General features: G+C 36.5%; 1 protein-coding gene across 5 annotated transcripts in view; it reads right to left on the reverse strand.

The window, feature by feature from the left end:
* Positions 1–14,781, reverse strand: part of LOC145983958 (uncharacterized) — a 95,993-nt gene extending 81,212 nt beyond the window's left edge. The window contains exons 1-2 of one of the 5 annotated variants that reach the window (XM_083117166.1): positions 14,681–14,773; positions 3,699–4,056 (exon numbers count right to left, since the gene is read on the reverse strand). Coding sequence is in view for 1 of the 5 variants with exons in the window: in XM_083117164.1 (XP_082973290.1) it covers positions 14,681–14,776 (96 nt within the window). In the remaining 4 variants the exon portion in view is untranslated. Of the gene's footprint in view, positions 1–3,694; positions 4,057–14,345; positions 14,405–14,680 lie in introns of those variants that run through there. The other 4 variants (XM_083117167.1, XM_083117165.1, XM_083117164.1 and 1 more) reach the window with 4 other exon arrangements.
* Positions 14,782–15,101: the final 320 nt, after the last annotated feature.

The raw sequence follows: 15,101 nt of genomic DNA on the forward strand, positions 1-15,101 counted from the left end.
ACTTACTTTCTGGATGCCAATCGTATAAATCTAGATAAAATGTGAAAATTTAGCAGGGTTGGCAAAGAAATGTCAATTACTGAAGAAAGTGATATGATTTGTGTAATTATAATATTATAATATTTACATAATTATTATTAATATTTTATATCATAACATTGCACATTAACTTAACTCAGTGACAGATTAATATCCATCACTAAAGTGAGTTTAAACAGACAGGACAGGGGGGGGGGGGGGTATGTTAATTGCAATACAAATGTTTGTAGGGACTGCTACATCAAATAAGGTTAAGTGAGCCAGAAGAGTACTAAATTCCAGCAGCATATTTGCAGTGGCGCAGCAGACTAAGGCTCCGTTTATGCATGTGATTTTTGTTGGATGTTGCAGAAAGACAAATATAGAACTGCTCCGTTCGACAAAAATCGCATGCTTAAACAGAGCCAAAAAGTTTGTTCAATCAAATGTGGTACCACAGCAGACAAACTTAGATGTACAGGGTGACAATTAATTAATGACCACATTTATATTGTAAGTTTTGTGGTACTAATTTTGTTTTTCTTTTTCATTTCAGGTGAATAAAAAGATCGACCTTTGCAAAATTTAGTGGTGTAACATGGAAAGATGAAGTGCACAACAGCGAGCAGCAATAGTGGAATTTTATTTCACTAGGAATTACTGGGTGATCACTGCTCAAAGAAGGGTCCGTGCAAGGTTTGGCGGTCATGCGTGTCCTTCGAGAAAATCAATTCTGCAATATGTTGCATCCCATAGACACAGAGGCAGTGTAACTGATGCTAAACGTACTGGTAGGCAGAGATCTGTGTGCAATGAAGAAACAATTGAAAGGGTGACAGTTGCAAACACAAACAGCCCAAAGAAATCTGCAAGAAGGTTGTCCCAAGAAGTTGGTGTCAATAGAGAAACAGTGCGCAAAATCCTGAGAAACGATTTGCACTTGTTTCTGTACAAACTTCAGGTATCCCATCAGTTGAAACCGACTGATATTCAAAAAGGTTTAGCACTTTACAACACAATGATTGGACCTAACACCTAATCCGAATTTTGGAGAGAGGCTCATAATGACCGACGAAGCTCATTTTCACTTATCCGGTTATGTGAATAAGCAGAATGTGAGAATATGGACTGGAGAAAACCCTAATGAAACGCCCTACACATAGTGCAAAACTTACTGTATGGTGTGTATTATCGAGATCATGGATCATAGGTCCATATTTTTTTGAAAATGCAAATGGTGTTACTGTAACTGTTAACGGTGATCGTTACAGACAAATGTTAAGAGCATTCTTTTTCCCGAGTTACAGCATCGAAACCCCAATTTTGAGAACATGTTTTTTCAACAAGACGGTGCAACAAGCCACACTAGTCATGAAACAATGCAATTATTGCAACAGAAATTTCCCAATCATGTGATTTCGCGGTTTGGTGTCTGACTGGCCTCCTCGTTCCCCAGACTTAACTGCTCCACATTTTTTATGGGGGTACTTAAAGTCTAAAGTCTATGCCATGAAACCAAACAACTTACTGGACTTGAAAAGAGCCATAAAAAATGAAATTGACTTGATATCAAATTAAACACTTTCAAAAGTTATGGATCATGTGTTTGTTCCTATTCAGGAATGCATACGATTCAATGGAGGGTACCTCAAGTCTGTTATTTTCAAAAAATAAGCAGGGTTTGTTATTTTCCTGTAATTTCACATACCTACTCCTTTACTTTTGTAGATGCAAGTTTAACACACTTAAAATTATACTCAAAATAAATGTGGTCATTAATTGTCACCCTGTACAAGGCTCTGTTTATGCATGCCATTTGCATCAGATGTTGCAGTCCGAAGACATCCAAAGACAATCAATTCCATAAGAGTGCCATGCATGCGATTTTTTGTCGCATGTTGTAGTGAGACATTTTGTTGAAGTTCAACGTTAGTCAGATTGCAATATCCAACAAAAATCATATGCTTCAATTGAGCCTAAAATGTTCTACTGACAAATGCTGTTCCACGACATTTGACAAATTACAGGGTTGCATAGTGTCCTTATTTGTTTCCATGTTACTTCTGAATGTCCGACAACTATCAGACGGTGCCACAGTTGTATGCTCCCCACCCCCTCCATTTGTTGACAGTCCTGTCCCTTTACTACTCCCATACAGACAAGAAAAAAATGATAATTCAATGCATTTTCCACATAATATTTAAAGGCTTATCATTTTTTCAGCCCCTAAAGAAATCAATCTATCTCTCCCTCCCCACCTCCCATCACTAGTTTCTGGCACTGTAATTGTGCTGTGCATAAAAGAGACTTAGCAACAAGATTTTCTGTTCCATGTAGTGCTTCATAACGACACCTTTCAAAGCAAATGCCTGGCACATTCATTCCATCACATAAAAAAAAAGTCAATCAAGACAAAATTCTCTGGCATTTCCCTGACTTCTTTTGACCTCTTAAATTGATATATTTTATTCCCCCATAAATTATAGTTTGTGGTTATCAATATTTTTATATCTTGTGCATATATGATTGTTGTGAAAATGTAAGCTGCTGCTTCAAAAACCTCCTACAAGCCAAAAGCTGAGTCGGAAGACTGACATGATTTGTTTCCGGATGATAGACAGTGTTGCAAACTGTGTTGAACTCCCACATTCTTGGAGTTTCACTGTTGACATGATAGGACAAGTAATTGCGAAGAACACGTGTGTTGTTTATATCAGCAAATACCAATTTACAATTGTCATTGTGTTCATTCATAGCTACATGAGCGTTGTGTGTGTAACGTGGAGTTTTTTTTTTCAGAATTCATATTGTGCGAAAATTCAGCACATAATGTTTATCACGTTGAAAATTAATATATTTGATTTTGGAACCAATATACTTTTCTTCTTTTACGTTTTCACAGAGATTCACAACACCGATCCTTAAAGTAAACTGTATGAATAAAATTTTTCTCTAATGAAGCAGGAGTGAAGAATATGTCACAAAATATGTCAATGAAAAGTAATTTAATTATCTGTAATTATTCATGAAAAATAAATTAATACGTAAATGACACATCTATTATAACCACCAGAGTATCAACTTTTTGGAGATGTTACTTTCTCGTACATGAGGTTTGCTACACTGCCCAGCCTTGTCGTCACATCGTGTAGATTTGGACTTTGAAATTTTCGAGGGTGGGTGGGTTTTTTTTCGCTCAAGGGTGTAAAAACCGTTATTTACAATTTAGGTGATGGTATACTTTTAGGCTGAACACAATATAGTCGGCACTGAATTCTTGAACCCATACATTTACCGTGGATTTGCATGAAAGGTAAAGTTGAAACAGGTGAGAAATGACTGAAATAGATGAGTCAGGAAAGTGGTGAGGATACTGTCTGCTGATAACATGGAATTCTATGGATAGGAGACCCTGGACTGTGGGATATTGGTGTATAAAGAGGCGATGCCAAACAGAATTTGAGGCAGTGGTATTAAGTTGCACATATTCTCTCAGTGGATCGTGTCACCTACGTATGAGGGACAAAATTTCAGAGGGATTTCGAGGTGAAGTCCACAAAGTTCTTCATACATTAAAGCCTGAGAATGTTAATATGCATGCCATAAAGGTACACTAATCAGAACAAAAATATAACTGTTCGGAGGTTTCATAGCAAAACAATCAAAGCTGTTATACCTACTTAATGTTATTTCCTTGTTTGCTTCATCTGTTATATCTTCAGAAGCAGCAAACAACAGTCCAAAAACAGGAAATGGTTGATTTTTGTTTTGATTCGTAATATATACATATGTGTCAATGATAAGTTTGGCATTGTCTATGAATATTTTTCACTGGCCTCATAAACAAGTGCTAAACAGCAACTATAAATATACATACATATCTCAATGTTCAATAATATGAGTTGTTTTGATGCTTTCTCAAGGTCATGAATTTCTCACATCTAAAGGATAATTTATGTAGAATTCACATTTAATTCCCGGAACCAACAATTTAAGCATAATTCCGGGAATTCAAGATATTTCCAGTCAGTTGACTGCCTGTAATAGAAAATAGAAAAGATATTCTACATTAGAAAATGCTGAGGTGTTAAATTCTTCTGAACCAACACAGAAAATGCTGAGCCAAATAAAATAAGATATACAGGTTTATATAATAAATCATCCATGCGGTATGTAAAAAAGATGCAAGGCATTTTGTACTTATATATAACAACAAAACTAAATAAAAATATATCCTTTGTCCTTAAAAATTATTTCTTATTTAGTTTTGTACAAAGTGTAAAGACTCAAAAAAGTAGCTCCTCCCTCAACTCAATAAACAAACGTAAACACTACTGATAGTTCAGAAAACTTCTGGTTAGTAATTTGCACCTGTTGGGCTACATTGATACATGCCTTGTATCATTGTTTCTATACTGGCAGTGTAGTCTAGTCAAAATAATCATTCTTTTCAGAGATGGTGAAAAATCAAAAGTATGTATTTATTTTTGCACAAAATCACTTTTCCTGTTATTTTATATATTTTGTTTCACATGTTCTCATGACAATTAAAAAATTGTCATGAAAATAACAGCAATTCTCCTTCTCTTCCAGTATCTTCAATTTTGGCAGACAAAATTTCCATCATAAGTTGAAAAAAAAATGTTCCGGATAAAAACTCCCTTGGCAACAATAAGATACATGATCATATACATTTCCTTTTGGAATGCTTATGTGAATTTTTAATCTGTTCAAGCATGTTGTTTTGCTACATAACAAAAACCACATATCATCAATTCTAATATTGTTGTCAAAAGCAGGTAAAGATTTAGAGGAAACATATTTTACAAAAACAATCCCCTTGCAAGTGTTCATGTCATAATACATATGACATAGTAAAATGTATCACACTCTATCAGACTGACACTAAATGTGAAGCTGCATTAGATTGACTTTATGCACAGTAAGGCTAATTGGGACTGGACCTACAGCTTAAAGTGGGATCCGAACCACTATGAGCCTACACCAGGTATCGAACCCGGGACCCCTTGAATACAAGGCAAAGCTGCATTAGAGTTTGCTGAATGAATACAGAATATTTTTAATCACAATAAATGAGCCCTAACACCTCTTAAAATTAAGAGAAAAAGAGCCCTAAACCTGACCTAACAATGAAAGCATTTAGTGACAAAATACCCCTTTGCACAACATGCACATGAAGTAGATGGCAGCAGCAGTCCTTACCCAAGATGACAAATGGATTTCTCGCAAAGAAAAAACCATACACGAGTATATGGAATAGAAAAAAAAAACGTGCTCCAGGTAATGCAGAGTAAGTAATCACTAAGACTCCGAAGTATGTGATAACCATACCTAACATATAAGAAAATTTTGGGGGCCCAGCAAAGTTCAGCCTATGTAGGTGACACTCTGTACACCTGCAAGGAAGTAAAAATGCTGCATTCTTGGTGAATATTGTATTTAATGTGAATGTTTAATGATGTTTAGAGCTTGTAGAGATGTGTTATACCGAACAGTTTTATGAGGTACAGCCGACGAGAAGATCGCTGAATGAAGGGCGACGGGGCACAGAGGGTAAGGGAGGGTCAGGTTCATTTGCAGAATTTAGGGGTGGTTGGGGAGAAGGAAGTCTTGTGTTCTTCTTGGCAGGTCATTGTCCGTGGAACCGCGTGGATGTTAATTTTTGTGAAGGGCGTGAAATTGTGAGCAAAGTCATTGATTTCTGTGATAGGGAATCGAGAGAGAAACAGTATTTGGTGCCAATTACGCAGAGCACAAAGCGCGCGTCTGTAGCAACAGGGAACAGGGTTGTCAGAGATGACAATCAGGCCGATTCGAGAGGAGTTGCGGGAGAGGAATGCTCGGTCGCCGATGAGGAAACTCGTGTCTCCCGGAAAGAACAGAAAAAGGCCATCACATAGAAATGTCTGCATTCATGATTTTGACATAAGCGTAATCAGAAACGTAATTCGCGATATTTATTGCAACAAAAATGTACCGACAGGCCATAAAATTTTGTCAGCTGTTCAACAAAAAATTCATTTTCCTTGGAAGGTGGATTCTTTGCGACGTTTGATGAAAAAGGTCGGATTTTAGTGGAAGAGGTGGAAGAACAAGAGGAAGATCTTAATGGAAAGACCCGATATTGTGTCATGGCAAAGTAAATATTTACGGGCTATAAAACGTTTTCGCCAAGAGAATCGGCCAATTGTGTATGTAGATGAAACGGCTGTGGATAATAACATAATATCAAACAAATGTTGGCAGTCTAGTGATATTTTTGGTGTAGTAAATAATTCAAGTTCAGCACATAGGCTTATCGTCGTGCATGCGGGGTGCAGTGACGGGTTCATTCAAAATGCGAGCCTCATATACAAAGCAGGTTGATCCACAGGTGACTAACATGGACAAATGAACTGCACTAATTTTGAAAAGTGGCTGACAGAGAGACTAATCCCAAATTTACCGAATCTGTCTGTTGTCGTCACAGACAACGCCCCTTATAACACCGTACAATTAGATAAGGTTCCATCAGGATATAGCCTCAAATCTGACATGACAGCTTGGCTATCCTCACACAATATTCAGTTTGATGAAAATATGAGGAAAGTAGAACTGTACAGTTTAATACAGGCTAACAAACCACAGGAAAAAACTTTCCATGTGGACAGAACTTTACAGCAGTATGGCCATACAGTGCTTCGTCTACCACCGTATGTGTGCGACCTGAACGCCATAGAATTAGCGTGGTCCAAAGTAAAAAAATATGTACAGGATCAAAATCCCAACTGCAGGAACATACGGTTAAGGGCATTGAATATTGCAATCAAGACGACTGGAAAGGGTATTGCGAACACGTAGAAAAACTGGAAAAGGAATATTGGAAAACGGATGGATTGGTAGAGAACGAAGTGGAGAGATTGATTATTTCTTTTGGAGGTGCAGACAGTGACATTTCCTCAGACTCGGAGGGCACAATAAGTTGTGATGAAGAAGAAGTCGAAGAGGATGACGAACTGGCGCAACCTTTGCCTTAAATGCGGTAAATTAACGAACTATTATTTTTCAATTCTATTCCTATTATATTACTATTTGTTATTTTCTATTCTACATAGCTTTCCTGTCTCTTGGGCTAATCGCGACGATGATGGTGGTTTTGATGATAATGAAATGGGTGAAGAGACAAACAAAAATAATATCCATGCCTTTCCAGGGATTCGAACCCAGGACCCCTGACGTTGTAACTCGCTATGCTCACCAATCCCACACGGAGGTCTGCTATTTCTATTTACAATTTGTAAATGCATCGATTAATCAGATACATTTCTCAGTGAAAATACAATGCTTACATCTGCTATATATGGTGATAATTACCACGTTTCCTTTAATAACCTCAGTTTCAAACTCAACAGAGCAACAACTTCCCGTTCCAAAGCACGACTTTCCGAGACAACCCCCTCCTGCACACAAAGTTTAAAAGGCAAGCTGACGAGAAGAGGTCTGGCAGAAGAGCACCTCAACCACGCGAAAGAGTGGAGTCGCCTGGCAGTACATCACACCTCTTCTGCCAGCGCTCTTCTCGTCAGCTGCTAGCTGTACCCATTATCATGCTATTTATGTATGTCAATACAATATTTTGTTTAAAAACAGAGAAAATGCTCCATGATATGAAAAATGGACAAATGCTGGACACATGGATACTGCAGTTAAATTTGCATGATAGATCCTTCATCATGAAATTGCACTCTGTTATCTAGAATCAATTATCTGTGGATATCTACAGACCACTGCTTTGTTACAGATGGCAGAAAACTGGTTATGATAGTAGTGAACCTGTAGGGAACTTAAAAAATGTCACTGAAATGGCAATCAACATTGACGGGGGCAGTGACCAACTGTACACCCTAAGAAATTACAACTTTTTAAATCTAATCTACAGTTTTCAAAGTTAAACAAAGCGTGAAATTTATTTCAAGATGTGGAAACCAAAAAATAAGCAAGAAATTTAGGTACCAGTTTCATAGATCGGACACACATTAAACGCGCATATTTTGTGTTTCCCATGGTTCGTACTTACCAATTGTGTATTGCGGAACATAGTTCAAGGTGCCATTATGCTTTTTACATGAAAACAAACTCAAATTTTCACTTTCTGAGTGCCCTTTTTTTAATTCCTTTCTTCACTTCCGGAACACACAATATGGCGGGCACATCTTGACTCATGTTGTGGGTATGCAGTGTTTCAACCTTCTTCCCGAAAAATACCTACTATCGTGTTCATCACTGGTGGAAATTATACATTATGCATGGGTAGCTGACGGATAGCCCCACAAACCATTATGCACGGTAGCTGACCGATAGCCCCACGAACCATTCTAGGATAGCTCCACAAACCATTTCCGATAAGGTTAGGTTACGTTAGGCAAGCATAGTAAAAAAAGGGGGGGGGATTGAAACACTGACAGGGGCTTACGTCATCAAAAGTACACAGCATCCAGTTGTCGTAGGGCAAGCAAATGAAAGCAATGGCAATTGTGCATCGGTGAGAAAAATATTTCCCAGTCAAATATATTCCACTATGAAAGAAAATACCTCGATGAACATTGTAAACCTTGGAGAAACTCATTTCCGTAAGTAGTTTCTTGTGTAAAATTGAAAAAATGTGTCTCCGATGTATGAAACTGTTACCGAAATTTAGCCCCAAAGCGTGACCAGCATATTATACAATTCCCCCTATCTAGAGATGCCCATCCACACCAAGGCCAATGGCACCTCTCCCCCCCAATAATCTCATAATCCCCATACAGTATTTAATCACGAAAGCCTACTGAAAGTAACTTTTTTACTTAACACTACACTTTATCTGCCCAAACCTTCCCAAGCCCATGGAAGCATCATTTTCCAAAATCGTTATGAATGAATATGAAATAATTGATTTTTATTTTAATACAACAGCATGTTAAACTGATGAAAACATTCTCTCGGGCTATCAACCAAGTGAACTGTGGAAAATATTCTAAGATTTCGAGAGTTTCATCTTCAGGGTAAAAAAAAGGTATTTTTTTTTTAATTGTTCAAATTTTAGAAATAATGGAAAGCTAGCACATTGATTGGTTAAATGTGTTACTTAAAATCAAATTTCATAAAATACAAGTATAGTTATTTTAGTAATCCATACAATCATATAATTTCCCTTCTTACTAAAGTAAAACTGTCCTGAGACAAGAAGATAGAAATGTGAATTTGATATTATTCATTTTCCTGTTTTATCGAGCAATGTGCCAGGTCTTACTATGAAGTACACTTAGTATGACTATTACAGCATACAGGGAATCAATAATACAATAGTATTGCTAATAAAACTACATACTCAAAGAGAAATATATATATATATATATATATATATATATATATATACACATACACACACATACACATGTACGTGCGTGTGTGTGTGTGTGTGTGCATATATCATTATATTTTAAATGATATTGTCAATCTACAGTGAGATAATGCAACTATAGAAAAATTCTTTGCAATCACTTCATCAAAATGAAATACATGCATTTTTGTCATGCATTATTATCCATTACTATTTATATAGCAGCAATGGTCAATTAATAAAGTAATTCAACTTGTGTCCAATGCTGTATTGTTCACTCAGTCACAGCTTGATCACAAACACACACCCCCCCAAAAAATTGGGTAGAAGTAATGCAATGTGTGTCCACAAAATACTTCCTATTCTTCATCTAATGTATTAAATAAGGTGCACCTATGGTGTAAATTTTTTTACATATATCTTAAAAATAAACATGTTAAATTTTATATTATTTTAAGAAAAAAAAAAAAAATTACAATGAAGCAGTCTGTGCCATAATCCCCCCTGTGGGCACTCCTACTCCTAATCCAAACCATTTTCACCACTTTCTAAAATGCAAACTTGGTTCTTCATGTACAAAACATGTGTAAATTTGATGAATAATGTAAAATTACTATGAGCAAACACCAAACAAGAACATCAAACCTAACATTCCTAATATCATAAAAGTACCAATATCATTATATCGCACTGCATTTATTCACAAATAAAATGTTCATATATGCAAAGAAATTACTGTAATGAAAGTACATACATACCTTGAAAATATGCACTTCCGACTATGTGACTGTAGGGTGTGAAATGTTGTCAAGTTGGTACACATTATTTACAAAGCCTCAGGGAATAACGTAAAATTACTATGAGCATCAAGCCTAACTCTCCTAACCTATCAAGAATGTAAATTTTCTATTTGCATCAAACTTACAACACTCCAATTCATAGTCTGAAAAATACTGGAACAACACTTTCATTCTTCTGAGCATGCTTCCAAGCTTCGCCTGAGTGATAAGTACAATTCCACAGGACAATGAGTCACAGCTGGGTGGCTGACATGACATCACATCAGTGTGGCCAACTTTCAACAACTGTTACTCATGAGTCCTAAACGACAGATATGGCAATCCTATGTTACATACACTGAAACAACATAATCGCATGCAACTTGTTCTCCAATAAATTTCCCACTCTTTACATTGTCTTAACATTCAAAATTAGTTCCCTGAAACCACACAAAATCTTTCACTTTCTTATTGGTGTATGGAGTGTCACCAGCACCCAGAGACATTGAGCATACAAAATTACCATCTCTATGTTCATTAATCCCCTCATTCATTAATTTTAGTTATTCATCTCTCTTAGATTTATGAAGCACACTATTTTATACGTACTCATTTTCTAGATTTCTTTTTAACTATGTTTCATATGTGTAGTCAGTTACCTTTTCACTCATGTAATTTTTATCTATGACACTTCTCTCCACATTTCCTTCAGAATTTTGACTGGTCCATGCAAATAATGTTATCAAATTATAATTATGATGTGAACGTACCAGTCGAGGAATGTACAGAAATTTTGACAAGAGGGAGAGTTTTGATTTCATGATCTTCAATGAAAATTATGTGAAATGCTTAACCACAATATGCATTGTATCCAAATTGCTCTTATTTCACAACAAAAAAATACCCGATGGCAATTAGATGCACTTTCAAACATTTTATTTTATCTAATGGTTCTGTTAACAGCAATATAATTATCAGACCATATTTCTAAGCATGGTACACTTGCAAAGAAATTTAAATAGTTTGGAAAAATCACAAAAGCCTGCAGACCTATCAGTACTCTATTTGTTATCAGATCTATACGAACACTACAATATGATTCTGATGTACATACTTCATATTACCTGCACACTACAACTTTTCAAAACAAATATTCTTCTACATACTTCTTAATAATAGAACAGGAGACAGTAGAAGCTCCACAATATAAGTCTTTCACTTATTTTGCTCTTAGTTATGTATGAGATGTACAGCTTCCTTCATGAGCACAAGGAGCCAAATGAGAAGTGGCACGACTGTTCATGGAATTATTACTTCTGCACAAAGCATATGAATAAAGAAAAGGTAAAAAAAAAAAATAATGTTAAAAGATAAATGCCACCAAAATGTTGCTTTGAATAGTGCAAATGTTAAGTTCAAGAGGGTGCTGCACTTTTTGGCACTCGGTGTAGTGCAGGTGTATTCCAGTGTTTGGGTGGTGCAAGGAAATGACGTTCAACCAAGTAGACTGAAAGCGGTGTTCAAGTACAGAAGATTCAACAAATGCCTGTCTGCTGCTTTGAATGTTCATTTGATTAGTTAGCACTTAACACGTGACCATACACCAACCCAGAATGTAGTGCAAATGGTGCAGACACCAAATACACTACTTGACTCCAAATCAACGAACTAGACGACTGTGTTTCACCGTGCAACCAACTAGATGCTTCAGTTCAAAGAAAGTCAAAAAGTGGAGCGAACTAGATGGGGGTAATATGAACAAATTTCCTTGTGTTGTTTACAGATTTGAAGCATGCTTACACTAAATTTCTTTGTCACTTATTCATATGTGACATCTGGGATAACAAAAATAATTACATCAGCAAGAATGAGAAAAGAAAGGCTTGTTATCTCTCTCTAGTAGACTCTATGATTTGATTCTCCCCCCCCCCCATTTAAAGTTAGAGCTTTTCATTGTTGATGGGATGTATTTCATTGGAAGGGAAAATCTCCTATCATCAGAAAAGCTAAAATCAAGGTTGGAAATTTTGTTTCCCAACATTAATATACATTATTCCCTCCAAGATATTTAATTGTATTTTATGTGGGCATTTATTCAATTAATTTATCCTGGAAAGAGCAGGTTAAGTATGGAAGCCTTACCCTGAGTGTAACTATACCACGTTTGTTACAACCTGTCCCGGTTCCCGCGCTAGCGATCGCTCGACAGTTTCGGTGCCAATGAGAAATGAGGAAAAAATTGTCTGCTGGGCAGCGAGGAGCGAATGGAAGCCAGAAGAGAGGCGCTTACGTAGACGATGTTGCGACGTTTCGTATTTTAATTGGCTGCCTGGCATTGACTTTCCCCAGCATGGAGGAAAGCCAGGGATCAGATAGCGCGGGAACCAGGACAGGTTGTAACAAACTCGGTACAACAAGGACATTAAATATTCAACTGTCTTATTGGGATGATGGCAGTTTATGAACACTAAAGTGTTTCACTCCGATTAACTATTTTGCTGCGGCAAGCAACTTCAGTTGATTTGCTTCAATATGCCTAACTTACAAAAAGCTACTGCAGTCGATTTTTAGCATTACAAAAACATGCTGCCATCTAATCCGAGTCATTTGAACTGTTTTTGAAGGAAATAACTCGCTTTGGTTCTGTACAAAAAAGGTGTACACCCGTGTGTATGTAAACAACATTGGCAACAAGGATCATTTATCTGCTCAGTGGCATGCTCAAGATTTTTGAAAGGGGGTCTGGGTACATATACTTTTTCTTAGTAGTCAAACCTCATTTTGCTATATTTCCTACTTTTAACATTCTCGCTTTTTTTAGGAATGATGGACCAAAGGGAATGTTTATGCAGCCTTTTTCCCCACTCCCTTAGGCATGTCACTGTATCCACTTCAATAACAATGAAATTTGAACACCAAGGGCAACTCCCGGCCATGGCCCATTTTCAAAGAATAGGGGAAGAATTCATATTAGTACTTCAAAGCACTTTCTTTTTATAAATTTATGCAATTCTGAAAATTTCCCCAAAAAGCAATATCAGCATGCCAAAATCCCGCAGCGAAAGAGTTAATGAACAAGCCTCAATTCACCACATAATGTGCAAACGTCTCCCTACATCTGTCACCAAGCACAATAGTAATGAAGTTCTAAACTAAACTGCATGGCACAAGGGCCACGGCCTGCCAGAGTGGTTCTTTCATTGGGTGATGTGTGATCAGAGCTTCGAGTCGCATCACCACTATTTTCTGGCTCTCGAGACAGGAGTAATGTTGTTCCATATAGTGCAAATTCTCTGGATGCATTGTGGTGTTTTCACACGCAATGCAGATTACTATTTATGCACTACCCTGTGTCATCAAATCATTTCTAACCTTCAGGAAAAATCCAAAGTTTCTAAAATATGTTTTGTGCTAGGCTTTAAATGATCTTGTATTACCTATGTTATGTCACTTTTACAAATGGTTTTGATAGGAAAATAGGTCTGATGAAGTAATAGATTCTATTGGATTTAACTAAATTATATTAGATTTAAATAGGCTGAATAATCGCAATGAAATGTAGCACAAAATTCAACAAACAGCATCTTAAGTATCAAACACCTATAAGGAAGTGAAGGTGTAAGTAAATACATGTAAAAAGCCTCAAGAAAAGTCATTCAGTGGTGACAAAATATTTGGTGTTATCAGTATGTCATCCTATTAGCTTCAATGCACATTTTATATAGTTGTCACAGAAAATAGCATCACATACACCTATTACATCTCTGCCTAGTGGAATAAAGCTAATATAACTGGAAAAAGATTATCAAATAGATGAATTCCTTGCACCAAAACTAAGCATTTGATGAAGCTCAACAGACATTAAAAGGCTGCCAACTTTCCAAGTAGCAAGAATATGAAAAACAATTGCAACACGCCACGTAAATTATTTTGCTAAATCCTGAAAGATACGATTGAAAAGGAGCATTCTATCCGGTTATCAAATGGATTAATCTTGCGGTCTATCGACAAGTCATACCTTACGATTCTTCTTTAGGTATACTATTATTTAAGCACCTGATAAAAAAAAATACTTGCGTATGCAAAATCTATCTCACTAAACAACCTGTAAAAAGTTATATTTATGTTTTAGTACATTTTACCTGTTCCCGACTTATTATACTCACAAAAAAATAACACTTTGGTGCACCACATAAATACAGGACTCTAGTTACGCCTACCACAGTCGGCGTTGCCCACTCGTTGAAAACACCTTCTACAACATGCACTTTTAGCACCACTCATCTGGCGCAGGATTTTGTAAAAAATGATTCGCATTTTCTAATAGACTGTGACACACACAAGTTCCACCAAAAACACAAACATTAAAGGTAACTCGTAGCCAAACAACAAACATGGCGGACGGGTTTCTATGACATCTGTAAATTTTGCTCATTGATCACGCTTCCCAAAACTACACACTTCACTCAGCTAAAACAGAGATCCTTATATCTGTAATTACCTGATAAATCACTAGAAGGTGATTTCTCTTACTACACACGTATTCGGGAGATACACAACATGATCGTAACTCCTTTCCCTCAATCGGGGACGCCATCTTTTCTATTGCTTGGGGCACGCAAGACCGCCATTTATGATTGGTCAAATAACATAACAAGATTCAAATGAAATATTATGTTCTTGTCCTCTTAATTGTAATATTATTTTTTGTATTTAAACAATTAGAGTATATTATTTAATGTAAAAATGACAAATACAATAAAATGAACGTTAAAATGTGCGTCGAGTACTGATTTCGTTTTATTTATTAGTACTGTGTATTAAAGTTTGATCTTGTAAAACTAACTTGATCAAAAGTTATTTAACCACTCCACCATGCCGGAAAAAATGTAAAAAGTTGTCTGCTAAGTTGAGAGGTTTCT

This window comes from Lepisma saccharinum, chromosome 2, assembly GCF_977018435.1.
Source record: "Lepisma saccharinum chromosome 2, izLepSacc3.1, whole genome shotgun sequence".
Lineage (NCBI taxonomy): Eukaryota > Metazoa > Arthropoda > Insecta > Zygentoma > Lepismatidae > Lepisma > Lepisma saccharinum.